Source organism: Adiantum capillus-veneris, chromosome 27 (assembly GCF_014529385.1).
Source record: "Adiantum capillus-veneris isolate H3 chromosome 27, ASM1452938v2, whole genome shotgun sequence".
Lineage (NCBI taxonomy): Eukaryota > Viridiplantae > Streptophyta > Polypodiopsida > Polypodiales > Pteridaceae > Adiantum > Adiantum capillus-veneris.
In genome coordinates, this window is record NC_140957.1 from 138406534 (window position 1) to 138433899 (window position 27366).

The 27366-nt window shown below is 48.3% G+C and overlaps 1 protein-coding gene across 1 annotated transcript in view; it reads right to left on the bottom strand.

Annotated features, from left to right (window-relative positions):
• The window catches only part of PNG1 (peptide-N-glycanase 1), a 200728-nt gene that overhangs the window by 125281 nt on the left and 48081 nt on the right, over positions 1 to 27366 (bottom strand). The window contains exons 3-4 of the mRNA XM_086503384.1: positions 22843 to 22941; positions 22678 to 22764 (exon numbers count right to left, since the gene is read on the bottom strand). Of these exons, the coding sequence (XP_086359510.1) occupies positions 22678 to 22764; positions 22843 to 22941 (186 nt within the window). The remainder of the gene's footprint in view (positions 1 to 22677; positions 22765 to 22842; positions 22942 to 27366) is intronic.

Here is a 27366-nt window from a genome sequence, read left to right on the forward strand (position 1 = left end):
CTCAGCCTTGTACTTGGAGGGCCAGGATCAACTGGAGAAAGACAGTAGCTTTCTAGGTTGGCAGTGCTCCTCTCCTCGATTTTGAGAAGGCTTACAACGGAGTTGACTCGGACTTCTTGGAGGGCACTCTACGCAAGCTGGGTTTCTCAGATGCTTGGATCAAGGGTGTGCGCAGAGTCAGGTGTTCTTGGCAAGGGGAAGAGGAGAGCGCTTCATGCTCACACACTTGGTCAGACAGGGTTGCCCTCTAGCCCCCTTCCACTTTTTGTTCTATGCTGAGGCGATGAGTAGATTTTTGACTTCACAGCAGGTTGGCTTGAGTGGCTTAGAGCTTCCTATTAGGGGAGACGAGCTACTGGACACTGAGTTTGCCGACGACTCAGTCTTGTACTTGGAGAGCCAGGATCAACTAGAGAAAGACAGTAGCTTTTTGGGTTGGCAATGCTCCTACGACTGATTGGTCGCGAGGTGAGGGTTTCAGGTGGATACCCCCAGGGACTCCAGTTCACTGTCTGGGTTGTCAGGTTGGCCTCGACTTGTCCCCTGAGCAGCAGACTGCTCCCCTCCTCCTGTCCATTAGGAAGAACTTGTTGCATTGGAGTTTGACAGGGCTCTCTTTGGCAGGCAGAGTTGTAGTGGCCAACTAGGTGCTGTTGGCTACTATGTGGTACATCACTTCTTGTTGGATCTTCTCGAGCTCCTGTATCAGCCAGCTTGAGAGGTTGATCATGAATTTTCTTTGGTCAGGGCGTGACACCGAGCTAGCCCGGGCCAAAGCAGCTTGGCAGGTCATCACCTTACCATGTTCTCAGGGGGGTTGGGGATCATCGACTCAGCACAGCAGAGCAGAGCCCTTCTTGGGAAGTTTGTGGTCAAAGGACTACTTCCAGGGGAGGAGCCCTGGAAGGAGTTGTTGATTCACTGGATTCGAGCTCGAGTGCCTCATGTAGGAGGCCCTTGGAGCCCTTCCATCAAGGGGATTTTACAGAGATGCACAAAGTTGGTCTGAGAAGGAGGTTGGAGGAGTTTTCCCCAAAACTCACTTATTGAGTTTCCCCAAAAACGTGAGCTCTCTCTCTCTCTCCCTGCTTCGATCCCTAGCGCTCCCTCTCCTGCACTCCGCCTCCTGCTTCTTGCCCCAATCCTGCACTACATTGCGACTCGCACCTACCGGTACCTTCTGCTTCGCGCTTTCACTCCTCAGCCGTTCACCCTGGGATCCCCTTCTTTCAAACACAACTTGTCTGGGGCACCACGTGCTGGCAGCACGGAGAGAGGCTCGCCCTGCTGCAAAACTTCATTGGCAAGAGGAGGGTCTCACAGTTGAGTTCTTGTCAAGTTTCTGGGAGCGACTGTGGGACTCCGGAAAGCCGAGGGGAGTCACTTTGTTCCAATGGTTAGTTGCACACAGAGCTACACCAGTTTGGAGTTGGCTAGTACACAGTGGCTTTTCGGCACCCTGTGCAGCTTGTGGCCATTCTTTGGAGAGTCAAAGACATTGTCTGTGGGACTGCCCCATGGCACAACACGTTTGGCTTCGGGTTCTTCGGCTAATGCCGGCTCTTTCCACAACTTGACGGTACACTTGGGGTGTTGCAGCCTGGACCACTCTCGCGGGCCCTGCGCTCCATTTTGAGTTGGCTTCCACCAAAAGGATGATAGTGATCCAGGGTAGTCGACCTACACTTCAGCTTGCCACAGAGCTTACCCAAAAGTGGTGCAGTGAGAGAAAGGTATGTTGGGAGCTCGTCTATGGCCTGACACTTTGGTTCATTTGGGGAGCCCACTGTTTCCGCATCTTCAAGGCTCGCTCTGTCCCACCGACATAGACTGTTCGTGATTTTTGATTGGAGTTGATTCACACTCTCAGGGACCAGTTCAAGAGACTCCACGACAGCTCAGACCGCATGTGAAAGCGCAGAGAGCCTTTCCTATGACTCTAGCGCCTAGGACCTTTCTTCAACATGGTCGAGGGTGCACCTAACTGGCACTACCGACCACCTCTGTGGCTCTTTCCTCCTTCCATCTCGTGATTTAGCCCCCATTATATATATTGTGTCTTCTCACTTGGAGAGTCTCCCCTTGTTGTTGATGTAGGCCTCTCTAGTCGAGGTGGTTGTAGCCCTATGGGCAGTTTTATTTAACTAATGGAAGGATCTTTTTCTTGGGAAAAAAAAAACATCCGAACTGGAAAAAGGAATATACGTAAAGATGCAAGCACAAGAATAAAGATGGGTTCTGAGAAGCTTTTTCTAAAAAGCAGAATACTTTTAAGGGTTTTCCGGAAAGTGCAGATGTTTTCCTGCACGTAATCTTTGTTTGCATTGAAACTATGCCTGAGAACTGCAGTCGGGGACGCCTAGCATGTGACTCTGTAGCATCAATTTTCAGCTCTCTCAGTTTTATTGAGTTTTGTCTAGGTTCACACTTTGTTACTTAAAAATAAAGCAAGGATTAGTAAAAAAGGCAGCGCTAACTCACCAGGCTGAAATAAAAAGAGGAAGCGATCTCTCTATTGGCAGCACAAACTCTCTCTCCTCTCTCTACAGGCTTCCACCAGCACTCTCTTCCTCTTGCCTTTCTGGCGCCCCCACTGACAACTATTGTCACGTGCGCACTTCACTTGCGCCACGTGGACACGCTTCTCCCATGGTTTAGCATCAATCATAGCCTAGCTTAGGACTGAGCCTGGCACTTTGTGAGCCTCTAGCAGGACGTGCATGCCCAAGCCGGTCATAGTTGCATACCCTCTCTTGCACAGTACAATCATTTCAACATGAGCATTTGCCAAAGCATAGAACCCTTTTTGCCAAAGTACACATTTTTCACTTATTTATTAATAAGTGACTTGTTGGAAAAGTTAGTGGGGCAATTTGCTAAAGATCCATAAAAGAAACCATTGGGCACTCAATAGAAGCAGAAGAGCCAAGGACAAACGGAGGTAGGCACCACAACAGATACGCAGCACCTCAGTAGGATCCCTAAGCATTTCTCAGCAGTTCAGCCCAGCGTTTTCAGTTTTCAGCCTTTAGCTTCGCCGGACCGCAACTCCCCGTTGCAGTTCCTCGCCGCATTGACCAACCAGCAGTAGATCAACCTGGCGTTTTCAGTTTTCAGCCAAGACAGCAGCGTTTTGCAATTCAAGCCCAGATCAGCCAGCGTTTTGAATTCTCAACCCTCGCACGACTCGGCAGTTGCAAATCAACCCATCGTCGTCATCGACAGTCATCGTCATCGCAATCCCTATCTTGACGACGACACCTTCAAGTGAAGTAAAGTGTCCCTTGTGTTTGTGTGCGGAGTACTAGATCCAAGCAAAATCCTTATTCTCTTCCGCTGCACCTGACAACTATTGTTGCCGAATAGTCACCAGCTATTCCTGCCAAGGTCCACGGCCTATAAAAGCACCACACACCCTCACTCTTGAGACAGATTTTCCGACGCAAGCAAGAGGAGGCATTGCCGCCAAAGAACAGCAAGTGATCACGTGATGTTGGAGTACGGAGATCGCTTTACCGCACTCGAAGCGACAGGTACCAATTGGAGCCATAAGATCCATCATGGGAGCCTGCTGGACTATAGGCGGTTGCACCCTGCTCTCTACAAAGTGGCCCTATGTGAAAGGAGCAGCCACATGCTGAGCAGCAGATGGAAGCACCTATCCCAAACTGTACTGAGGCGGTTGATTGACACAGCCATGGCGATGTTCGCCAGCAAATCCCTCACAAGGAACTCTTTTTTTTTTCTTAAAAGAAAAAGATCCTTCCATTAGCTAAGAAAACAGCCCAATGGGCTCCTGTAGCAGGCTACAGTGTCACTTTCACAGCACAGTTAGTACAGTTTGGACTTTACAGTTGGTCTTTGGTCTGGTCGGTTCACACTAGACGGACTCGTTGGGCAGCCACACGTGGCAGGGATACGGTGGTTTAGTAGACATCGTGGCCAGGTCACAACCGCCACCCAGTGGGGATAGACTTAGGTGCTGTCATTTATGAGCCGTTGGTGGCTCTATATGGTTGTATATATGAGTAGTAGCGTTTTGGTCAGGATTATCTGGACGTAGTCGTCTAGAGTGAGTCTATACACAAAACACGTCTTCACCATCCTGACACATCTGAGCCTCGACACCCCAATTGTACCTGTGAGTCCTGGGCTGGAGCTCAGTGTGCTGCCATGCCAGAGTCTGTATCAGTTCTTTGAGATAGTCGAGTCATATGTTCTGGTCTGTTGTTGTGTCTTTGTGAGCTCAGTTGATGTCTATTGTTTCCTTTCTTTTCAGTCTGTTTGAGTGAGATGGTCACGCACATTGCACTGAGGACCACCCACTGTAGAGAGCACGACACATTATCCGCGCTACAGGTGCTCTAATTTTGGCGATCACGATGGGACCTCAAATGAAGTCTCACTCTTTGTTGAGATACAAATCGTGAAGCTAGTTGGTTATTACCTAGCTTCGCCCACTTGCTTGCATTGTGTAGATAATCTGCTGGTCTAGTCCTCTCTCACCCTGGTCCAACCAGTCCTCGTCCTCGTCCCGGGTCTTGGTCTAGTCCCTGCTTGTCCTGGTCCAGTCCTCCTCGCGCTGGTCGAGTCCTCCTCGTCGTGGTCCAACTAGGTGGTCTAGTCACTGGTCCTGGACCAGGTGGTCTAGTCACTATCCTCACTTGTGCTGGTCTAGAGCTGTGTTGTTCAGCCCACAGTTAAGGGTCTTCTTGCCCAAAGCTTGGTTGGATTGGTGGTCACTGCAGGACACATACAAGGCGGTCAGTCGAGCGTCAAAGCGCACTACTGAGCCCTCTGCAGTACTATAAGAGAAGACGACCTTTGGTACCTAGTAGAAGTCCATTAACCTCATCACCCATACCTCCACATACGACATCCCCCATCCCTTCATCGGGTTCCACATCTTCCAGATCACCTTCTCCGGTAAAGCTCTCCCCTATTCTGCTACACCAAGCTATTGAGCAACAGGCTCAGCAAGGAGCCATGGAGGCGTTGGCTAGTGTGTTGGCCAATGTAAACATCAAGTTCCTCACCTTCAAAGGACTCGCTTCAGAAGATGTTGACGACTATGCAAGGAGGTTCGTATCTCTCTGTAGGGGTCATGGTCTTAACAGAGAAGATGCTTATTTGGTACTTTTTCCATCCACCTTAGACGGCTTAGCAGACAAATGGTACAACCAGTTTGCAGAGAACCATTTTGCAACTTGGGCAGCCTTAAGACAACAGTTCTATGCAGCTTTCAGGCCAAGTGACTACCAAGAGAAAGTGTTGGATGAGTTGGCCAACATGGTGCTCCAACCAGAGGAGACTTTTGCAAAGCTTATGACTAGAACCAAGTCTCTGGTTGCCAAGCTTCCCTAGCAACCCGGTGAATTCATGGTTAAGAAGTGGGTGGAGAAGGCGCTCCCCAAAACCTCTCAGCAAAAACTCCGAGAGAGCCTCCGACCCGACGCCACTATAGAGGAATTCATCGCAACTGCTACTAGGATAGAGGGGGCTAGGAAGTTGTTCAACAACTCCCCTCACATAGAGACTCCCTCTGTGTTCTCGGAAAGTAGTCCTGTTGATCCATTGACTTCTATGCGCAGAGAACTTGAAGCCCTAAAACTACAACGCGCTCTCCAAGAAGAGAAATCAATCTCTCTTAGACAAGAGAAACCATCGCATCTTGAGGCTTTGGATCAAATCAAGAGAGAGCTAGAAGAGCTTTGGTCTCAGCAGGAGACTAAAGCTATGGTATGGTGCAGCTCTTATCGCTCTCCAGGACATCCTCCACAAGATTGTCCCCTTCGAGCTTATTGCCACTTCTGCGAAAAATCCGGGCACGAAGACAAGGATTGTTACTATATCAAAGGATTGCGGCAAATACAACAAAGTCTAGGTCCTTCTCTTCAACAAGGGCTAGCACCTACATCCAACATGGTCTCACCCGATGGCCATCAAAACCCGTTGCCACCTCTGCTGACAACACCTCCTATGCAGCAAGGTATGCACAACAACTTTGCATCCCCCAGCTTTTATCATGCTAGTACTCCCTCGGTTCCCCAAAGCTTCTACGCCTCAGTCTCCAGCTCCATGCAGCAACAACAGCAGCGACTACCTCGTCCCCCGTTTCGTCCGTCTAATCGGCCAATCTTATGCTACAGATGCGGTGAATATAAGCATTACCAAAGTAAGTGCCCTTTATCTGAAGAGTCTCCTCCTTGCAGACATTGTCCGGAGTCTAAGAACCACTACAGTAAGGATTGTCCTAAGCAAAGGGCATCCTCATCTTCATGCCCGACTCAAAACCAACAAGAGTTCACATTCCCGAAGATCAATCTAATCACAGTGAACACCACCCCTCAACCAGCACCTGCTACAGATACAGTTCGGCCACAACAAGTGGCAGAGCCCGCTGGCGTGCTCACTCGGGCACAAAGAGCAGCCCTGGGTTTAAGCTTGCCAACAGGACCATCTCGTCCATCACTACCGCAACCTGATCAAACTGTCGAACCCTTAAGTGGTGAAAAGAATAGGCCAATCTCTATGCTTTCGGACATTGATGGAGCCTTCCTCGCAGCAGTGGCTGACTTGCAACGGGTCAAAGTTTCCGAGGAGGCCCAGATATTAAGAGCTAACCCCACAACGGAAGCAATCTTGAAGAACACCTTTCAACAACTGTCCCTTTATGAGATGCTCCACCTAGATGCAACCCAAAGAAGTGACACCCTCTCAATAATTCAGTCTCTGTACCCTGGTATAGGGCCTAGTGGCGGGCACCTACCTGTGCAGCCCTTGGAGTCCTACATGATTTTATATCCAGCTGCTCCCCTCACCGACTACAAAAGTCCTCGTCTCACTGTATCTATTCTTGGGCATCAATTCTCAGCATCATAGTGGATGGTGGATCTGGGATCAATCTACTGCCACAATTTACTATGTCGACCTTAGGTCTGCAGCCTACCCGCCCTGCTCCATTCACTGTTACATTGGCAGAACCGAGGACAGTCTACCCTGTGGGCATAGTAGAGAAGGTGCCTTTGAGGGTACAAGACTTCACATTTAGCTTAGGATTTCCTTTGCTGATTGGTAGACCATGGTTGCGGCATACTAAGGCACTTCATGATTAGGGAAACACGCCATGTGGATACATACTCCTGGCTCCCCAATGCAACCAATCCGGCTCGAAGGAGGGATGGATCCAGTGGCTTATCAAAGCTCATTGTCAGTAAAGTCCAACCCCGACCTTCAGCAGCCCATCCACCTGACGGGTCTGACGAAGACCTGCTGCCATGCTATGTGGTCTCTATTCAAAACTCACCTATGCCGGTAACACTCTCTCTCCCAACTCCTCAGGCGGACACAAATGTCCCAAGTCCTACAGCAGACAGTGGACCAGTCGAAGAAGTAAGTGTGTCTACCCCAAATTCTCATGATTCAAATGATCCTCCGATGGAAGCCGTCGGCCTCGGGGAACCTATAACACATCACCGAAGGGGGAAGAAATCTCCTCTGCATGAACTCGCCAAAGATCTCCCCCTTCCTCTAACATCTCCCAAGTGGGACACCCCGCCCCTTCAAAAGCACTCTGTTATGTCTGGGTCTGAAGATTTACCTTTCAAGGAGCTTCCACCAGGATGGTTACAAGAAGAGTATGCGGAGTTTCCAATCGATCAAACACCAGCACATGATGTCTTGAAGCTCCAAGAGGCAACTCACTTCTCATCTTCAAAAGCACCCTCTCCAGCTACACCTCCTGACCCGGTCAAAGAAGTCAACCTGAGAGATCCTAACAACCCTCAGCACCTACTCTTAGCAGCTTGGTTATGGGAGCGTCCCGCGTTACTCAATCAGGTAGTCTCTTTTATACACTCTTTTAAAGATGTTTTTGCCTGGTCCTACAAGGATTTGGAGGGGATCCCACCAGAATTGGGTGTCCACACTGTACCTCTGGTTGAAGGGGCTAAGCCTGTAAGAGGCCGAGCTTACAAGCTCAACCGGAAGTATGCTGAGGCGGTCAAGTCAGAGTTAGAAAAAATGCAAGAGGCAGGGATCATTGTACCTATGGAGCACTCTGAGTGGTTATCACCCATGGTGATAGCTCCTAAGAAGCAGTCCAATAAAATCCGTGTGTGCGTAGATTACTGCGCTCTGAATAAGGTAACTATCCCAGATGGTTTCCCCACACCTTTCACTGAGCGTGTACTTGAAGATGTAGAAGGGCATGTATTGTACAGTTTCATGGATGGATTTAGTGGATACAATCAGTTGGGCATCCATCCAGGTGATGAGCTGAAAACGGCCTTTGTGACTCCCTGGGGTATTTTTATATACACTAGAATGTCTTTGGGTTGAAAAACTCTCTACCTCCTTTCAATTGGACGGTATATCTCATCTTTTGTCCTCTGCTTACATATCATCTTCGCATCTTCATGGACGATTTTTCGACCTTCTCAGGTGCTCAATGTTCAACCCTAGTGGAAAATCTAGAGGAACACCTCGCTCAACTCTCTGTTGTCTTCCTCAGATGCCGAGAGGCACGCCTAAAGCTAAATCCTAACAAATGTCATTTTTTGGTCACTGAGGGCACACTTCTAGGCCATGTGGTATCTGCTAAAGGCTTAGCGCCTGACCCAGAGAAAATCGTGGCAATCTTAAAGTTACAACCTCCCATCAACCCAAAAGGGGTGCAAAGCTTTGTAGGCCATACAGGCTATCATCGCCAGTTTATATGCATGTATGCACAGGTGGCTCAACCCCTAACCCGCCTAACCAGTGCTACTGTTCCCTTTCAATGGTCGAATGCAAAGACTGAAGCTTTTGCATACCTCAAAAAACGCCTCACTGAAGCGCCTATCCTAGTGGCTCCAAATTGGTCTCTCCCTTTTCATGTGCATATTGATGCCAGTCAACTGGCTATGGGGGTTGTGCCGACTCAGCCTAGTAAGGAGTACAACCTGGATCGCCCTGTTCACTATGCAAGTCGTCTACTCACCAAGGCAGAGCGCAACTATAGCACCACAGAAAGGGAAGGTTTGGCTATTGTGTATGCTCTGCAAAAATTTCGGCATTATTTATTAGGGGTCCACTTCACAATATTACTGATCACCATGCCCATCTGCTCAACAAGCCGCAAGTTGCAGGTCGAGTATGGCGATGGCTACTCTTATTTCAAGAATTTGATTTCGAAGTGGTACTCAGGCCTGACAAACATCATGTCCTTACCGACCACCTCTCTCGCATTCACACGGGTGAAGAAGCAACGGGGGTTGCTGACGATTTCCCAGATAGCAGTCTCTTTAAGGTGGATACCACTCCGGAATGGTACGGCGATGTTTTGCATCTGCTTTCTACCGGCGTGTACTCAGAGAACACTTCTCCACTACAGAAGAGACGACTGTTGTTGAAGTCTAGGCCATTGACTCTGATTGGGGTCCAGCTATACAAGTCAGGACAGGATGGTGTTCTGAGGCTGTGTGTCTCCCCTAATGAAGTCGAGTATATTTTGGAGGATGCCCACAGTGGTCCCAGTGGTGGCCATTACCCTGGTCATATTAATGCCCAGAAGATTCTCCAGTGTGGCTTATGGTGGCCCTATATTTTTCGAGATGCAATTGCCTATGTAAAAGTATGTGATGTGTGTCAGCGTTGTGGCCCTAAACCAAGCAAGCAGTCAAACCGTCCTCTGCAGGTCTCGATGGCATGGCAGCCCTTTGAGAGATGGGGCATTGATTTTGTAGGTCCAATTACTCCCTCCGCCCAACCAGGTAATCGAAAGTATCCCTTAGTGGCTACAGATTATGCAACAAATGGAGCAGAGGTACTGGCAACAACGAATTGCACTGGCACTACGGTAGCCAAGTTTCTCTACGGAAATATTTTGTGCAGGTTTGGATGTCCCTTGGAAATCACCAGTGATAGGAATAGTCACTTTGTGAATGAAACGATTTCAACCTTGCTTGCCCACTGCAAGATTTTTCACCGAAAATCTTGTTCCTATTACCCTAGAGCAAACGGGCAGGCCGAGAGCGCTAATAAGGTTCTGAAAGCACTTCTGCGGAAAGCATGTCATCTTCATCCTTCGACTTGGGCTCAAGCTATCCACGGCACCCTTTGGGCATATCGAACTTCTTTCAAAGCCACAACCAATCACACCCCATTTCAATTAGCTTTCGCTTTGGAAGCGATAGCACCCTTCGAATTCAACTCAGGATCTCCACGAGTCGGCAGTCTGCGTGCCAATGGAGATTTGGGGTCGGCATCTGTCTCTCGTCTTTTCCTTCTGGATGAAAGCTGAAGTTTGGCTTCTTTGGCTCTTGAAGCAGAGCAGCTTCGTCGCAAAGCCTGGCATGATCGCCATCTCAGAAAGCCGCAAATAACACAAGGAGCACTGGTGCTACTTTATCAAGCTAAGTATCTGAAAAAAGCAAAGAAGTTGGTCCCAGCATGGCAAGGACCATATAAGGTGATGGAGATTCTACCCCACGGGGCTGTACAATTAGCCACCCTTGAAGGAGTTCCGCTGCCTTTAGTCAATGGATCTAGGATCAAATGCTATCATGCTGAAGCTGACGATCAACGGTCTAAAATCAACTGTTGATCTTCGCCGACTCCTGAACCCTTAAATATCTTCTATATCACTATCTTCGACATCCCTGCTGTTCTTTTTCATCCTATCTCATACACCCTCTCCTTATACAGCTCTCCTTCTGCTGACTCTGTTGTGTTCAATGGGCTTGATTCTAGAATTGGGAAAACCCTCTCCTTCACTCTCCGTCTTCACTCTCTGTCTGTATCCTATGTAACCCCTCTTCTGTCTGTAAGAATGATTCTAGTCTTGGGCTTAACCTACCCACTAGCTCAACCCGACTCATGCCCTTTTACAAAGCACAAAATTCTGTTGATCTATAGTGTCTCAAGTGACACTAAGTTCTTTTGCTATGCATGTAAGCCTTAGTGTTCTTGAATTGGGTATTTATGAAGGTACCATGGTCACTAGCAATATTACTCCGCGTTTTATCTACCACGGATTCTTTCAGAGGGGTTAGATGATCTTCGATTCCGGGAATCTTCCCTGCTCTTGCTTTGCTAGTCCCTTTGCCTGTTTGGTGCTTCTGATGTCCTCTCACTCACTCAATTTGCTTCTGATTGCCTCGAAAATATTCATGTGACCTCGCCCTGAAGCCTTGCTTCCCTGACCCTCGCCACCAACCCTCGCCCTTGCCCTCTCCTCTCAACCCTCGCTCCTCTCCCTTACCCTCTCCCCTCGCCCCTCGCCCCTCCCCTCGCCCTCGCCCTCGCCCTTACCCTCTCCCCTCACCCCTCGCCCTTGCCCCTCCCCTCGTCCTCGCCCTTGCCCCTCCTCTCACCCTAGCCTCTCGCCCTCCCCCTATCTCCTCGCCCTCGCCCTTACCCTCTCCCCTCGCCCCTCGCCCTTGAACCTTCCCTCGCCCTCGCCTCTCGCCCTCCCCTATCTCCTCACTCTCGCCCTCTTCCCATCGCCCTCGCCCTCCGGGCCTGGCCATCTCGCCTCGCCTTTCCCCGCTACCCTCGCCCGTGGCTTCCACCGCCTAAAGCAAGCCAAATAATGCGCTAAAGCATACTTAAAATGCTTTAATTTTCCCTGCGAAAAGCACTGCCCAGCGAAAAGCAAAAAGAAAAATCAGATAACATCTATAAATTCAAGCGTTGGTTCTGCCTTCCGTCAGTTTCCATCGCCAACATCTCTGGCCATCGCCAAGCGTTCCTCATCCATCTCCAGGTGTTCCTCTCTCTCTCCGGCGTTCCTATCTCTCCGTGCTCCTTGATAACGGCAGCTTGATCTCGACCTTGCTCTTGCTACAGTGAGGACTTAAGAATACAGGTTTTTAAGAATTCATCAGTTGCAGATTCTCGGGTATATTGTATCAAGACGGTTCGTACTAGGAATCAAGAGCCGCACCTACAGTCCGAGGAAGAGTTCTCCGCCTCCTCTGGGGATAGCTCTGATAATAAATCAAACTATACTCCTAGTTCAGAGCAACTTTCAGGAGAATCTTCTGAGGAAGATTCACCCCAATCAGTCACTGCTGGCAAGGTCACCACTCTCCAGGTGCCTCGCCCTTCTGGTGCCATCTCGAAGGTACCCTTACTAATGATCTATCATTTACAGGCGCCAAACCCGGCACTCAAAGATGTGTTCTCTCAGCAGCAAATGATACACCTGGGTCCCCAAAATTTGGCTCAGGCCCATTTGTCCTGCACAAGGTCCAGTGCCAAGCTAAGTGCCCTCTTGCTTACTTTTCCAAAGCTAAATGGAATTACACTTACAGTGGAGCATATCGGACAGGCTATGGGAATATTGAATGTGTTGGCACCTTTGCCCGCCACCAAAACCTTCTCGAATCTCTCCCCAGAAGACACTGCAAATGCATGCCAGGAACTGTTGCTGCACTCACATGCAGACTATCACAGTAGTCAGCAGCGGTATTCAATTTTACAGTATTATTTTTTACTACGCGCACTGGAAAGAGCAGTAGTTCCATCTTCTCCAGGTTCTCCAGGCATATGCGATGCTTTTTTTTGTCTCTACCACCGCCTGCCGTATCCGTTTCACCGTCTGCTGTTTAGAGCGCTACAGGACAGGGCAAAGCAATTTCCGACTCAACGTAAACGGAAAGCGGAGAGGTTCAATTGCTATGCAGCCCCTATTATGTATTGGGTAGTGCAAATTATGCAGCAAAAGGGAGATGCAACCGCTGTTCTCACCCTGCAAAATGAAGCCAAAGAACAAGAATAAGGCCGTTCCAAAATGGCCAAAGGGAAAGGCACCTTGCGCAAGAGGGCAAAAGTACAAAAAGATTCGACTGAGCAGCTAGCAATACTACCCTTCTCTGAATCACAGGTCAAAATCTCTGACGTCAATACTGCAACACCAAGAGTGGGCATGACTACTTATGTGGCCACCTCTACTTTCACACCACCTCTTGTGAGTAGTGTTGCAGGCACCAAAACACAACCTCCATTTGTGTCGGCAGCACCACGTACTACTCTTAGTGCAGGGGCACCTACTGATACTGCAGGGGCATCTAGCTCTGGGACACCCACATGTGGGCAACCTAACATGTTTGCCAATTTTGCGCCTCAAGCCAATAGACTTTTAGATGCGGACAAAAGAGCCATTTCGACGATTATGGATGCAGCCCTCTCATTGCAAGGTACCAACGGTCTGCATCGCGCTGTCTATGACAGTATGCAAAGGGAAGTGCGCAGCCATCTTCAACGAGCAATGGATAGGGACATGTTAATTGCTCAGGCTCAAGATCGCATAAAGTGTTGCTAATTGGACTATTTTCTATTTTTTATTGATTAATTTCTTTCTCTAGGATATTTTATTGTGTACACTAAGAACTATTAAAAGATTGTAGCTACAGGAAGCGCCATCAAGAATGGACAACTCTGATGTGTCATTTGATGGGTGACGGTAAACATCGCAAAGGAGTTTCCGTAAGTTCGGTGGTAAGGGCCGGGTTACGAGTGCCCCTGATGCGTCACATGATCGGTGACGGGTGCATCAGAAAGGGGGCATTCCGTAGGCTGAGGAGGAAATCCGAACTGAGTAAGAAAATACGCGTAAGAACGCAAGCACAAGAATAAAGATGGGTTCAAAGAAGCTTTTTACGAAAAGCACGAACTTTCGCGGGAGGGCAAATGCTTTCCCGCGAGGAGTCTGTGTCTGCATTGCATCTGTGCCCGTGTTCTGCACCCGGGGATGCCTGGAATGTGTTCGTGTAGCATTGTTTTCACTAACTGAGTGAGTTTTTAAAGTTTAAACAAGTTCAGACTTTATTTTATAAAGTGGCCGGTCACTTTTAAGTGACCAGCCCTCTTATAATAAAAAAAAGCAATGCTCTAAAAACCCTAGTTTAAAACTCTACAAAAAAAAGCCTACGCAAGGCTGGCTGAATTCAGCGATCTCTCTCTCTCCTCTCGCTAGGGGCGCTAGGCTTTTGCTTTTCGGCTCCTATTCCCGCCGGGTGCAAGGGCCTATAAAAGGGCAGTTAGCGTTCCAGTTTTACACACGCCAGGAGCAGCAGGAGGAGTTAGCGCTGAGAATTTGGAGCAGTCATTGCGAAGGAAATTCAGCAAGTGTTCGTGTTACGACTGAGTACGGAGGTCGCTTTTCCGAGCAAGGAGCTACAGGTATAATTTGTTGATACGCATTGCGAGCTATTGCTTTGTGTGGTTGTTTTTGCAGGAATCCTCCCTCACGGGAAGTACGGCTTCGCGCCTAAGTCCCTTACGGGAAAGTACGGCTTCGTGCCTAAGTCCTTCACGGGAAAAGAACGACCTTCGGGTCTAAGATTACCAAACGGAGGGGTTTCCTCGGATTCTTGTGCTTGTATATGAACTCTCCCTGAATAAAGAATACTCTTGACGGGGGGGGACCACCCATCTTCTGGTCCCCGATACTGTGTCGATCTTCTCCCTTCTCTCACATTTGCAAAGTATTTTATTTTTCAGATTTCTAAGTGCTCGTGTACGCTCCCGTTTTGTGACAGTGGTATCAAAGCTCGGACTCCTCTCTTTCTCTGCAAAGAAGGACCATTCCGGGAAGAACGGGAAGAACCATGTCGAGCCAAGGGAGAAGCGTTGAAGAGGAGCTTCAACAAGTGCGAGCTCAGCTTGCGGATTTGCAACAAATCTTACTATTGCCAGATGTCCAAAAGCTCTTGGGCGGAATGAAGAGAACGAATGGAACCGATGCAGCCGGGCATCCAGACCACACTGTTGGCATCAGACCACAGGAAGAAAGAGAAGAAGAACATGCCGAGGTGCACAAAGGATGTTCCGATCGGAATGAACGGCCTACTCCAAGGAAAGGCCAGGAAAAAGCGCTCTCTTTGCTAGACGAGAGCAAGGACATCTCTATTTCATCTCCATCTTACTCCCCTGATTATACTTCTACTTCTCAATCTTCTCGCCAGAAGAAGGAAGCCGCTACTACTACTACCCTACATCAACCTGAAGATAAGCCTCGATTCAAGAAGCATGGTCGCAAGTCTCAACATCGCATGAGAGTCTTCAAATCGGGTGACAAGGACATCAAGTTCGAAACCTACAACGGACGGAGAGATATATCCAAAGCACTGTCCTTCATCAAACAGTTTGAAGTCACCTTTACAAATGGGCACTTCACAGAAAGATCCAAATTGCGCCATGTGGGGATGCACCTCAAGGAAATGGCCAGTAATTGGTGGTTAGCCAAGATTCTGGAAGGTTCTCAGGCCAGAACTTGGGAGAGATTCAAATCTGAATTTTATGAACAGTTTCTTCCACCCCAGGACATACGGAAGGAATGGGACTGGCTCGCCCAGAAGGAACATGAGAGAGTCACGACCTATGTGGACAAGTATTGGTCGGTTCTTCTGAAGGTCACTCCCTTCATGAAGATTGCCGACGAGGAAAAGAAACGAAAGTTCGAAGCGGGTCTCCAACCGCAGCTTCGAAAGAGTATGAAAGTGTATCCGCATGACACTCTTCAGAGGATGATGGAGTCAGCAATCATTGCTGAGGATTTGCACTCGACTGGGACGCCCAGAAAAATGGAGCATAGCACTTACCGTGCGAGACAGAGGGGTCTACGATGACCAAGGGGGCCAAGGAAGACAACGTCCTCCATCTAGGGACCATGATCATTCTAAAAAGCCAGAGGGCAATGGCAAGCGAACTAAGTATCTCTCTCCTACTCAACTCCAAACCTTCAGAGAGGAAGGAAGATGCTTCTACTGTGGAGAGAAAGGACATATGAAGCCGGACTGCCCTCTAAAGCAGCAACGGCAAGAACAAGCCTCTACGAGGCAAGATAAAGCAAGCAAGGAACCCGCTCCACCAAGCTCGAACTCAATTCCAGATGTTCAAGGAAACACAGAAACGGAGAAAGGGAAGCATCAGCTTCTGAAGGGCTGGGGGTCTTTGAACAACCAGCGAGTACTGATTCTTTATGATCCAGGATCCATGGATAACTTCATCTCCCTGGATACTGCAGAACGTTTGTGCCACAGCTCAATCTTCGGATTGGCGAGTACAAGGACCGCGAATCATTTCTGATGGCACCCATCGAGGGATGTGATATCATCTTGGGTATGCCATGGCGCTTCCACATGACACCTGTCCCTGATTATGTGGAAAAGACCCTCACTTTTGATCATGGGGGTAAGAAAATAAAGATTCATGCTGATGTAGGAGATTGGCAATTCCCAATTGTAAGTCATATCTCCATTAAGAAAGAAATGAAGAAGTGTGTTTCTGCTTACTTGATTTTTGCACGTGAGAAGGATAAAACTAGTGGGGATTCACTCTCTAGTCTGGAAATTAAGCGTTTTCAATTTATTGAAAAGTACAAAGATTGTTTCACAGAAACACTCCCTGATGAACTACCTCCAGTACGCCCGGAAGATCACCGCATAGATCTCATACCGGGTAGCTCGCCTCCCAATCAACCCCCTTATCGGGTGAGTCTTGCTCAGCAAGAGGAAATTTTGAAGCAAGTCAACGAGCTTCTAGAGAAAGGGTTAGTACGGCCAAGTGCTTCACCCTATTGCTCTCCAGTTCTACTGGTGCAGAAGAAAGATGGCACGTTTTGAATGTGCATAGACTATAGGTCTTTAAACAAGATCACGGTCAAGAATCGCTTTCTGATCCCTCGGATTGATGTTATACTTGATAAGTTGCAGGGTGCAAGTGTCTTTAGTCGCATAGACTTAAAGAGTGGGTATCATCAGATACGGATCGCCCATGAGGATGTCCATAAGACTGCTTTCCGCACAACCTTTGGACTATATGAATTTTTGGTAATGCCTTTCGGCTTGACCAATGCTCCTGCGACATTCAATCGCATGATGGACCGCATTTCCAGCCCGTATCGAGCTTTTACGGGAGTATTCTTTGACGACATACTCATCTTCTCTAAGTCAGAAGAGGAACATCGGAAGCACTTGGACCTAGTGTTTCAAGAATTGTGAAAGCATGAGTTGCATGTGAATGCAAAGAAGAGCGAGTTCTTTCTCTCAGAGATACACTATCTCGGCCATATAGTCTCTCACAATCAAGTGAGTATGGATCCTGCCAAGATCCGAGTGGTAGAAGATTGGCCTATTCCCACTACGGTACATGATGTACGTAGCTTCCTGGGATTATGTTCGTATTATCGAAGGTTTGTCCGAGGATTTGCCCATGTAGCAGGACCACTTCATGATTTGACAAAGAAGAAGATTCCTTTCAGATGGGGATCGAGACAACAAGGAGCTTTTGATCGGCTCAAGTACTTGCTAAGCCATGGACCTATTTTGATAGTGCCTGACTTAAGGAAACCATTTGAGGTTCACTGCGATGCGTCAGGAGATTGCATCGGAGCAATGTTAAACCAAGAAGGCCATGCAGTGGCCTACGAAAGCAGACGGCTCAAGGATACAGAGTTGAATGCATCAATCTACGAAAAGGAACTCACGGCTGTGATTCATGCCTTATCCAACTAGAAGCACTATCTTCTAGGAGCGGATTTTGTGATCAAGACTGATCACCAGAGTTTGCGGTATTTTCTTACGCAAAGGAAACTATCTGAGAAGCAAATGAGATGGGCAAACTTTTTGTCTATGTTTCACTTCCAGATCCTTCACACGGCTGGGAGTAAGAATGTGGTCGCGGACGCATTGTCTAGGCGGCCAAGGGTGAACGCTATCACTTCGGTGTATCACCAAGAATTAGAAGCACTACCGGATTTGTATCCGAATGATCCAGACTTCTCCACCGTTTGGGGAAAGCTACATCGTGGAGAGAATGAGTTTCCCTATTCCATTCGGGACGGTTATCTCTACCACCATCAGGCCATATGTGTGGCGGAACCATTAAGAAAGAAGATCATGGATGAAGCACACGCTTCGCCTTATGCGGGTCATCGGGGTATTCTCCCTACGAACTTAGCAATGGAAAGATCTTTCTTTTGGCCTAGCCTTAAAGCAGACATTGATAAGTATGTCAGGGAATGCTTGGTTTGCCAAAAAGTGAAGTATGATCGGCATAAGACGCCTGGGTTGCTACAACCATTGCCTGTGCCTAATGAACCTTGGGAAAGTATTGCCATGGACTTCATCATGGACCTCCCTAGAACTCAGACTGGAAATGACGCGATATGGACCATTGTGGACAGGTTTAGCAAGCAAGCACACTTTATACCAGTCAAGAAAACGATCAAAGCAGATCATATGTCTAGGGTTTTTCTGGCACAGATCTTTAAGCATCATGGAATGCCAAAGTCTATTGTGAGTGATCGAGATCCTCGCATGACCAGAAATTTTTGGCGTGCCTTGATGGATAATCTTGGTACGAAGTTGAATTTTTCATCTGCCTACCATCCTCAAACGGACGGGCAAAGTGAGATAGCCAATTCCACAGTATTGGATATGTTAAAAGCTTATGTGTCAGACCGGCAATCTGACTGGGAGAAATATTTGCCTCTTGTCGAGTATGCGTATAACAATACCATACACTCATCGACGGGGAAAGCACCTTTTGAGATTCTCTATGGTAAGCCTTTGCTTCCACCGATCCTTTTAACTAAGGATAAGATCTTTGCATATAAATTTGTCCGGGATTTGGACACAGCCTACGGGCAAGTTAGGAGAGCTATTCTACGCTCTCAGGAAAAGCATAAGAAAGCTGCAGACAAGCACAGGAGGAATCTAGACTTAACAGTCGGACAGTTAGTCTTACTCAAGTTTGAGAAGGCAAGACTTAAGAAACAAGCGTCTCATAAGGGGAAGGTGGTAAAACTTTCTACCCGTTATTATGGGCCATTTAAGATCACTGAGCAAGTGAATGATGTCACCTTCCGATTAGAGCTACCGCCTAATTGGAGGATCCATAATGCTTTCCATGTGAGTTTACTCTGGCCGTATGTGGGACCGCCTCCGAGTCAGCCTAGTGCTGAGGAACCTCCTAAGGTTGAGGAAACAGAAGAAATACTCCAACCGGAACAGATAGTAAGTCATCAGGAGCGGTCCCTTAAGTCCGGAAAAATAACACGGAAGTATTTGGTTAAGTTTAAGAACTATTCGAATCTAGATGCTTAGTGGATGACGCAGGAGGAATTAGTAGCTTATCCCGAGATACTGGAGGTATATGTTCAAGCACTACAGTTGAGGTCAACTGTTTAGCAGCCAGAGGGATGTTGCTAATTGGACTATTTTCTAATTTTTAATGATTAATTTCTTTCTCTAGGATATTTTATTGTGTACACTAAGAACTGTTAAAAGATTGTAGCTACAGGAAGCGCCATCAAGAACGGACAACTCTGATGTGTCATTTGATGGGTGACGGTAAACATCGCGAAGGAGTTTCCGTAAGTTCGGTGGAAAGGGTCGGGTTACGAGTGCCCCTGATGCATCACATGATGGGTGACGGGTGCATCAAAAAGGGGGCATTCCGTAGGCTGAGGAGGAAATCCGAACTGAGTAAGAAAATACGCGTAAGAACGCAAGCACAAGAATAAAGATGGGTTCAAAGAAGCTTTTTACGAAAAGCACGAACTTTCGCGGGAGGGCAAATGCTTTCCCGCGAGGAGTCTGTGTCTGCATTGCATCTGTGCCCGTGTTCTGCACCCGGGGATGCCTGGAATGTGTTCGTGTAGCATTGTTTTCACTAACTGAGTGAGTTTTTAAAGTTTAAACAAGTTCAGACTTTATTTTATAAAGTGGCCGGTCACTTTTAAGTGACCAGCCCTCTTATAATAAAAAAAAGCAATGCTCTAAAAACCCTAGTTTAAAACTCTACAAAAAAAAGCCTACGCAAGGCTGGCTGAATTCAGCGATCTCTCTCTCTCCTCTCGCTAGGGGCGCTAGGCTTTTGCTTTTCGGCTCCTATTCCCGCCGGGTGCAAGGGCCTATAAAAGGGCAGTTAGCGTTCCAGTTTTACACACGCCAGGAGCAGTAGGAGGAGTTAGCGCTAGAATTTGGAGCAGTCATTGCGAAGGAAATTCAGCGAGTGTTCGTGTGACGACGGAGTACGGAGGTCGCTTTTCCGAGCAAGGAGCTACAGGTATAATTTGTTGATACACATTGCGAGCTATTGCTTTGTGTGGTTGTTTTTGCAGGAATCCTCCCTCACGGGAAGTCCCTCACGGGAAGTACGGCTTCGCGCCTAAGTCCCTTACGGGAAAGTACGGCTTCGTGCCTAAGTCCTTCACGGGAAAAGAACGACCTTCGGATCTAAGATTACCGAACGGAGGGGTTTCCTCGGATTCTTGTGCTTGTATATGAACTCTCCCTGAATAAAGAATACTCTTGACGGGGGAGACTAGCCCATCTTCTGGTCCCCAATACTGTGTCGATCTTCTCCCTTCTCTCACATTTGCAAAGTATTTTATTTTTCAGATTTCTAAGTGCTCGTGTACGCTCCCGTTTTGTGGCATAAAGGTTCTCACTCAACAGGTAGTGGATCTCAAACATATTGTCCGCACTCAACATATACAGTTAAAAGAGGCAAATGATATGGCCACACTTCAGGACCTCTCTCCTGTGGTACATACAGTGTGTCCCTCATGAGCCAAATACCAAGCTGTAGCCATTCACAGACAGCTACAGCTACAGCCCCGGTTTCTACGCAAGTTCCTGCTATGGCAACACAGATACAGACGGATGTTTCCAAAGCCCATTCAGGGGATTCTCAAGCAGCTGAGAAAACAAATCCTACCACTATGGAGTCTAAGCCAGCAGGATCGGCTTCATCACAGTTTCATGGTCCCTCTATGGCCTCCCCCTCCCACTCCACCTCTTTCCCTCAGCACTTCTACAGCTTCCCTGGATTCCAACCACCTGTTCCACCATCTCAACCTACTCGTCTTTTCCTGGGTTTCCACCTATCCCACCTACTCACCCTACTCAGTCTGCTGCTGCTCATGGGGTGGCCACTCCATATCCAATGTACCCTCCTCATGGCCACTACCCCCCACCATACACATGGCCTCCATCTCCTTACCCACCTTTCTACCAGCCTCCTCCTCCTCCTCCATCATCCGACCACCAACAGTAGATTGCCAATCTTTCAATTCTTCAGTTCCGCTCTCCGGGACGGGAAGCGGTCTTGTGGCGGGCAACCTGTAGCAGGCTACAGTGTCACTTTCACAGGACAGTTAGTACAGTTTGGACTTTACAGATGGTCTTTGGTCTGGTCGGTTCACACTAGACGCACTCGCTGACCAGCGACATGTGGCAGGGATACGGTGGTTTAGTGGACATCGTGGCCAGGTCACCACCGCCACCCAGTGGGGATACACTTAGGTGCTGTCATTTATGAGCTGTTGGTGGCTCTTTATGGTTGTATATATGAGTAGTAGCGTTTTGGTCAGGATTATTTGGACATAGTCTTCTAGAGTGAGTCTATACACAGAGCACGTCTTCACCATCCGGGCACATCTGAGCCTCGACACCCCCATTGTGCCTGTGAGTCCTGGGCTGGAGCTAAGTGTGCTGCCACGCCAGAGTCTGTATCAGTTCTTTGAGATAGTCGAGTCATATGTTCTGGACTGTTGTTGTGTCTTTGTGAGCTCGGTTGATGTCTATTGTTTCCTTTCTTTTCAGTCTGTTTGAGTGAGATTGTCACGCACGTTGCACTGAGGACCACCCATTGTAGAGAGCACGACACATTATCCGCGCTACAGCTACAAAAGCCCTTGCTAGAGAGGGCTACATCACAATGTGGGGAGACTCTTCCAATGAAAAGGCATGTCACTTGCACTAGACAGGCAGTTACACTTGGTCTTGGCTTCACATTGGGTGGACTCTCGTATGGGTAGTGACACGTGGCAAACACGGAGTGGTAGTCTAGGAGACACCGTGGCCAGTTCACTGCCACCACAGTTCGGAGATAGACGTAGTTGGACTGTCAAGGATATTTTGTTAGTCATTTTCTGCTCTTCATGGTTGTATAAATGCTTAGTTGGTTATAGTCATCGTAGGCATCATACTTTATGAGTCTAGAGTCTCGAGTCTTGTGTTCGGTCTAGCACTTGCACACTTGCACTCTCCTTGCACAGATAGGGCCTCGACACCCCCATTGTACCCTTGAGTCCTGGGCTTGGAGCTGAGTGTGCTGCCAGCCAGCGTCTGTACTGGTTCATGAGTTAGTCAAGTTCCATTGTGTTTGGAGTCTAATGTTGACTCATTTGAGTTTGCTCTGTTGTTCCATTGCTATATAGCATAGTTACGGGGGATGGCCATTTTCAGGTCTCTGTTCCCCGTTCCCATTCCAACTTCCCGTTCCAAATCTCCGTTCCGACTGTTTCAGACGTGAGTATCCGAAACAGGGAATGGCATTTCATGCCTGTTGCCGTTCCCCATTTCCCGTTCCAATTTGCTGTTCCGGGTAACTATGCTATATAGTGTTTATTCTTTTTGGAGTGAGATTTCTTGCACATAGCATTGAGGGGCACCCACATTAGACAGCACGACATACTTGTCCTGCTACAATAAGTTACGAGACAGCTCTTGAACTTGCATAACAAACTAGGGCCTAGTAAAATCAAATTCTAGAATAGGCCAACAGTTGATCGAAAGACATTTTAGTCCCTTCAATTTTGGTTCAAAAGAAAAAAGAACTTGCCAGATTGAAACCCCTATGAAACCCACTCTCGGTTTTTACATACAATCTCAAACAAACCTTTGCAAGAGCTACTACAGCTTTTTCTTCAAGTTCATCAAGTCGTACTGTCCCACGAGCTTTTGCTTGACGTGAAGGATCCTCATACTGGTGCAACAAAAGAGGCCATCAACAAGCTGTAGCAAACAGTAGTAGTAGTAAAGTTTTTATTTCAATAAGGAATACCTGTAGAACTTGGCGCATGTACCCCTCTAATCTAGAAGCAAACACACGTTGACCATCTTGATTTGACTGTTGCTGTAAAAATAGAGTCTCCTCCTCAGCCTGTCACAATTCTTAGAAGTAAGAAGTGTCATCTTTGTGATGTTTTAAACAGATAGATAAATTGACACCTGAAAAATGTGAATGACTATGGCCACAGCAGTCCATGTGATTGTTGCAACAATGGAAAAAGAAAGATGCAATAACGACAAATTTTAAACCTTGCATCTTTAACTGAACACAAGGGTTTGAAGTTCACATACTAGAGCTGCCTTGGATTACAGCATAAGTAAAACAAACACATAACTTCAAGACACAGTCTATACAGAGTCGGCAACCAATTCACTTATCTGCAACACAACCTTCAAAAGAAGTGTCAGGACAAGGGTCATAGTACAAGGGTGAGACCTGCATACAACTAACGTCCCGGCCATGAACTTAAAAAGTGCTCCCTTGCATGCATGCCGTCCATTTGGCAGGGCCTTGCCCTAGAGTCTATAACCACTCGGCCACCTATGGTCTGACCCTTGTCCCATGACCCTTGACCTTCCAAGAAGTCTTTGCAACTGGATACAAGGTTAAGAAGATGAAGGCAGCTGAAGCCAAAACAGTTGTACCTTGGATAAAAATTAAGACGGAAGTATCGACTGTAAATAGTCGATTAGGTTTGGGGACCTTGCCTGTTAATGGGCCTATAACAACTCAACTAGGTATACTGAAGTACTAAATTGAACCTCAGCACTTACATAACCATAAAATATACGTCACAGAAAAAGGAGGTCTGATGATTATCTTGTAACTCCATGTCTCTGTGGGTGATGGGTAAATGGAAAGTAGGAACTATCAGTGTGATGTGGCAAGTCAGATGAAGGCAGCCAGCGATGATGTGGCTGACTCCACTGATGCGAAGGTTGTAATGTGGCAGCCAGAGCTGACACAGAAAATGAAATTAATGTGGCAGCAATCCTACGCAGATGCTTTTTGCAGAATTGCATACACCAGCTTTCACCTACATGGAGATACATTTTAGATTTCTAACATTTTTGTAGAATTCTGTCTTTCAAAGATTGCTTGTCACCAATGAAGAGATAAAAGAGAGATTAGCACTCAATATGTAACAGACCCAACTCATTTGAGTTCTCCTAGTTTGCAGGGATAGTTGTTACCCAAGGAAGAACTTATAATCAAAGAAATCCCGGTAGGGTGCCTACCTTAGGGGCCACCACTCCTGAGGTAAACCCTGCTCCTCTCCCTCTCTGTACAGGTGATCATATTTTGTCTTGAAGTTGTTAAATCTTGCTACAAGTCTATGCACTTCACCACCACTTTTTCACTAGTACAATTGTTTTCAGGTCTACTCAAATGCACAAATGTGTTTTGCCAGGTGAGAAGTTAAAAATTGTGGTATTTTAATTTTTACATCTCAAGAATTTTGACTCCGCTCACTTCCATTAATTGCCCTTGGTTTCTTGAAGCTTTGTTGGTTCCAAATCCCAATTTGAATCTTTTTTGGCCGATCAAAGCCCAATAACATATACATTTGCAGAAAGTCCAAGAGGTTTAAAATGTTCCCGTACTATGTCCTGAGCACACCAAGAGGAATCTCATCTCTGTCTGAAATACATGTATTTACGACACTCCCAGGAGCCTTATCACGCCCTCGTGAAGTAGGTGGTATAGCTGCTGAAGAAGATGTCTGGATAGGTAGATCATGGGGAACAGGATCCCAGCGTGTGTAAACCTATGAGACCTAAGAAGTCTTTGACTGCCACTATTGCCTCTCCTCCTTGACTTTGCTTCCCACCTCCTAGCTCTCTTTGCGTCTGATCTTCTAGTACATATGCCTACCTCTCACAACCATCTGTCTGCTATCTATGCTCTAGATGCTCTACTCTCCAAGAGCATCCAACTTCCATACGTCATGCTTTACCCCACAAAAACACAGTCCTGGAGGCCCAATAATGTCCCCTCCATGTATAGTAGGGAGACTCGAGAGAGATGAACCGAGGAGGATTCTTCGAGAGAGAGAGAGAGAGAGAGAGAGAGAGAGAGAGAGAGAGAGAGAGAAGATCGTTTTATGTCTATTAGAGGCCAAAGTCGGCCTATGAGACAAATCAAATGTACATGCGTGTGTCCTCCATCTATCGGGAAAGGACAAAAGTACACAAGTACGAAAGTAACAAAATGTGGTCCTATGGTAAAGGGAGGGCGTGGTCCATGGGCAGCCACAGCCCGCTGCCCGCTACCCAACCCCGCCCGTCGCCCTGCCCGCCCGTCCCCAGCCACTGCCCTGCCCGCTGCCCACTACCCAACCCCGCCTGTCGCCCTGCCCGCTGCCCACCCGCGTCCCCAGCCACTGCCCTGCCCGCCTGCTTGCCCACTGGCCCGCCCGCCTGCACACTGCCTTTAGCCGTCACCTCTCCATTCTTGCTTGTCAGGCCTCGCCAGCACCCTCGACGTAGCAGGAGTTTCCGAGTTCGTCGACGCTTCTCCGCCTTTTCTTCACAGCAGCAGACACAGATGGAGGCTCAAGCTCCGCCACAGAGGGACTCCAATGAAGTTCCCTCGCCCGACCCCGTTGAGCCCACCATTCGACTTGCTCTCTCACCGACAAAGCAAGCGAGCCTAGCCGCAGAGGTGGAACGCCTGCAAGCGACTTCAGTCATCTGCAAGATTCTCGACACCAGACCCAGCAACGGAGAGCTGCAGGATCTTCTCAAGGCCCGCCTTCTCGCAAAGGTGGGCAAGATCTTGGACGTTCAGTTCCTCAGACGCGGCTACTATTAGATAGAGTTTGAGACCTCCGAGATGGCGTCCAATGTCATCGCGATGAGCCCCTTGACCATCCGAGCAGTTCAAGCCCACTTTCGACAATGGAGACATGGTTTTGACCAAACTTCAGATGTTCCGGTAGAGGAGGCAGACCTTCCCATCTCCGTCTGCTTTCCTGGTTTGACGAGGGAGTACCTACCACTTTTGTCCAGGATAGGCTCAGAGATTGGAACTATCCTGGAGACACCTCGCACGGCAACCTCAGTAGCTGCCAAGGCGGCCGGCATTCCCTCAGTACGTGTTCTGGTTACGGACAACCACTCTCCCCCGAACGTCATCCTACTTCCTCGAGTGAGTGGAGGTTGGTTCCGACACAGCGTGGAGTATTCGGGCCTCCCGAATCAATGTTTCATTTGTCAACAGATGGACCATCTTGCGAAGGCCTGTCCAAAGAGAAGACCCCGACCTACACCACAGGTCAAGCCCCAACCCTCAAGGGCTGGCCAGCAACAGCAAGCAGAGTCTCACAGTATGCAGGCAGAGCCACCCTCCAAGCCTGGGGCTAAAGCGAAGGAGGGCTGGCAGCAAGTTCGTGTTCGATGTCGGCAAGGGCCATCGCGCCAGCCTGGCACTCAGAGTGGTCCTCAAGCTCTTGCCCAGCAACAGTGGGTTCCCACGGGGAACCGATTCGACCCTCTTCAGCAGGACGAGGTCCCTGCTCAAGCCTCCACCTCACCCCAAGTTCCCCCCCTCTTCCGCCCCCGGCCCCCCCTCTTCCTCCTCCTCCCTCTGCCTCTCCATCTCACCCTCCTACCTTTGCCGATCCCCATCGCCCCCCTTCTCCCCCTGCTCTCTCACCTCCTCCAGTCCCGTAGCCGTCCCAGGGGGCTGGGCCTTCCTCGGCTGCTAGGAGATCTCTTGGCAACACCTTTGCCACGAATCGCTTGGCGAGAGAGGGACAACCTTTCTTGAGACCCCCTCTTCTAGTGCAGACGTCTCCCTTTGCAGCAATTCCTCGTGGTCTCACGAGCTTTGACATTCAACGTCGTTGGGTTTCTTTGCCTACGACTTTACACGGTTTCTCGGTGACCCATCACCAAACCTTGAGGCAGCCTGCTTCAAAGTTCATGTATTGTTCCTTGCAGCTAGGGGGATAGAGGCCTTCGACTCAGCAGTTGGCTTCTCTTTTCCCCTATGCGGCAGGGACCATGTTGAGTGGACTATAGACTCAGTGTTGGAGTGGTTGCAGACACAGGCCCTAGAGTTCTCTCATCACATGGGAGACCTAGAGGTTACAGACTTGCTTCAGACTCTTTGGCCATTGGCCAAGTTTATTGTGACACCTCCAGACGCAACAGGATGTAGACACATTGTGGTTCACTTTTTTGCTGACACACAGATCCCGCCATGCTATGTACACATACATGAGGACTCCTGGACAGAGAAGGTTGCTTTACGCACGGCTCGGTCTACTTGGGCTTGGGCTAGACACTCTTTGCAGTCACGCCTATCTCGAGGGCGCTTGGATGCGGATTACTCCCCATCCAAGCCTGCCTCGAAGATAGCACGGTTAGCTGTTGCGGCAACATCAGTTCTCTCTCACTCCCCATGAGGATCGTCTCATGGAACGTACAGGGATTAGGTGGGCCTCAGTTTCAGCGTCAGAGGGGCCGACTGCGTCAGGAGCTTCACTGATGCCTTGTGGGAGGAGAGATT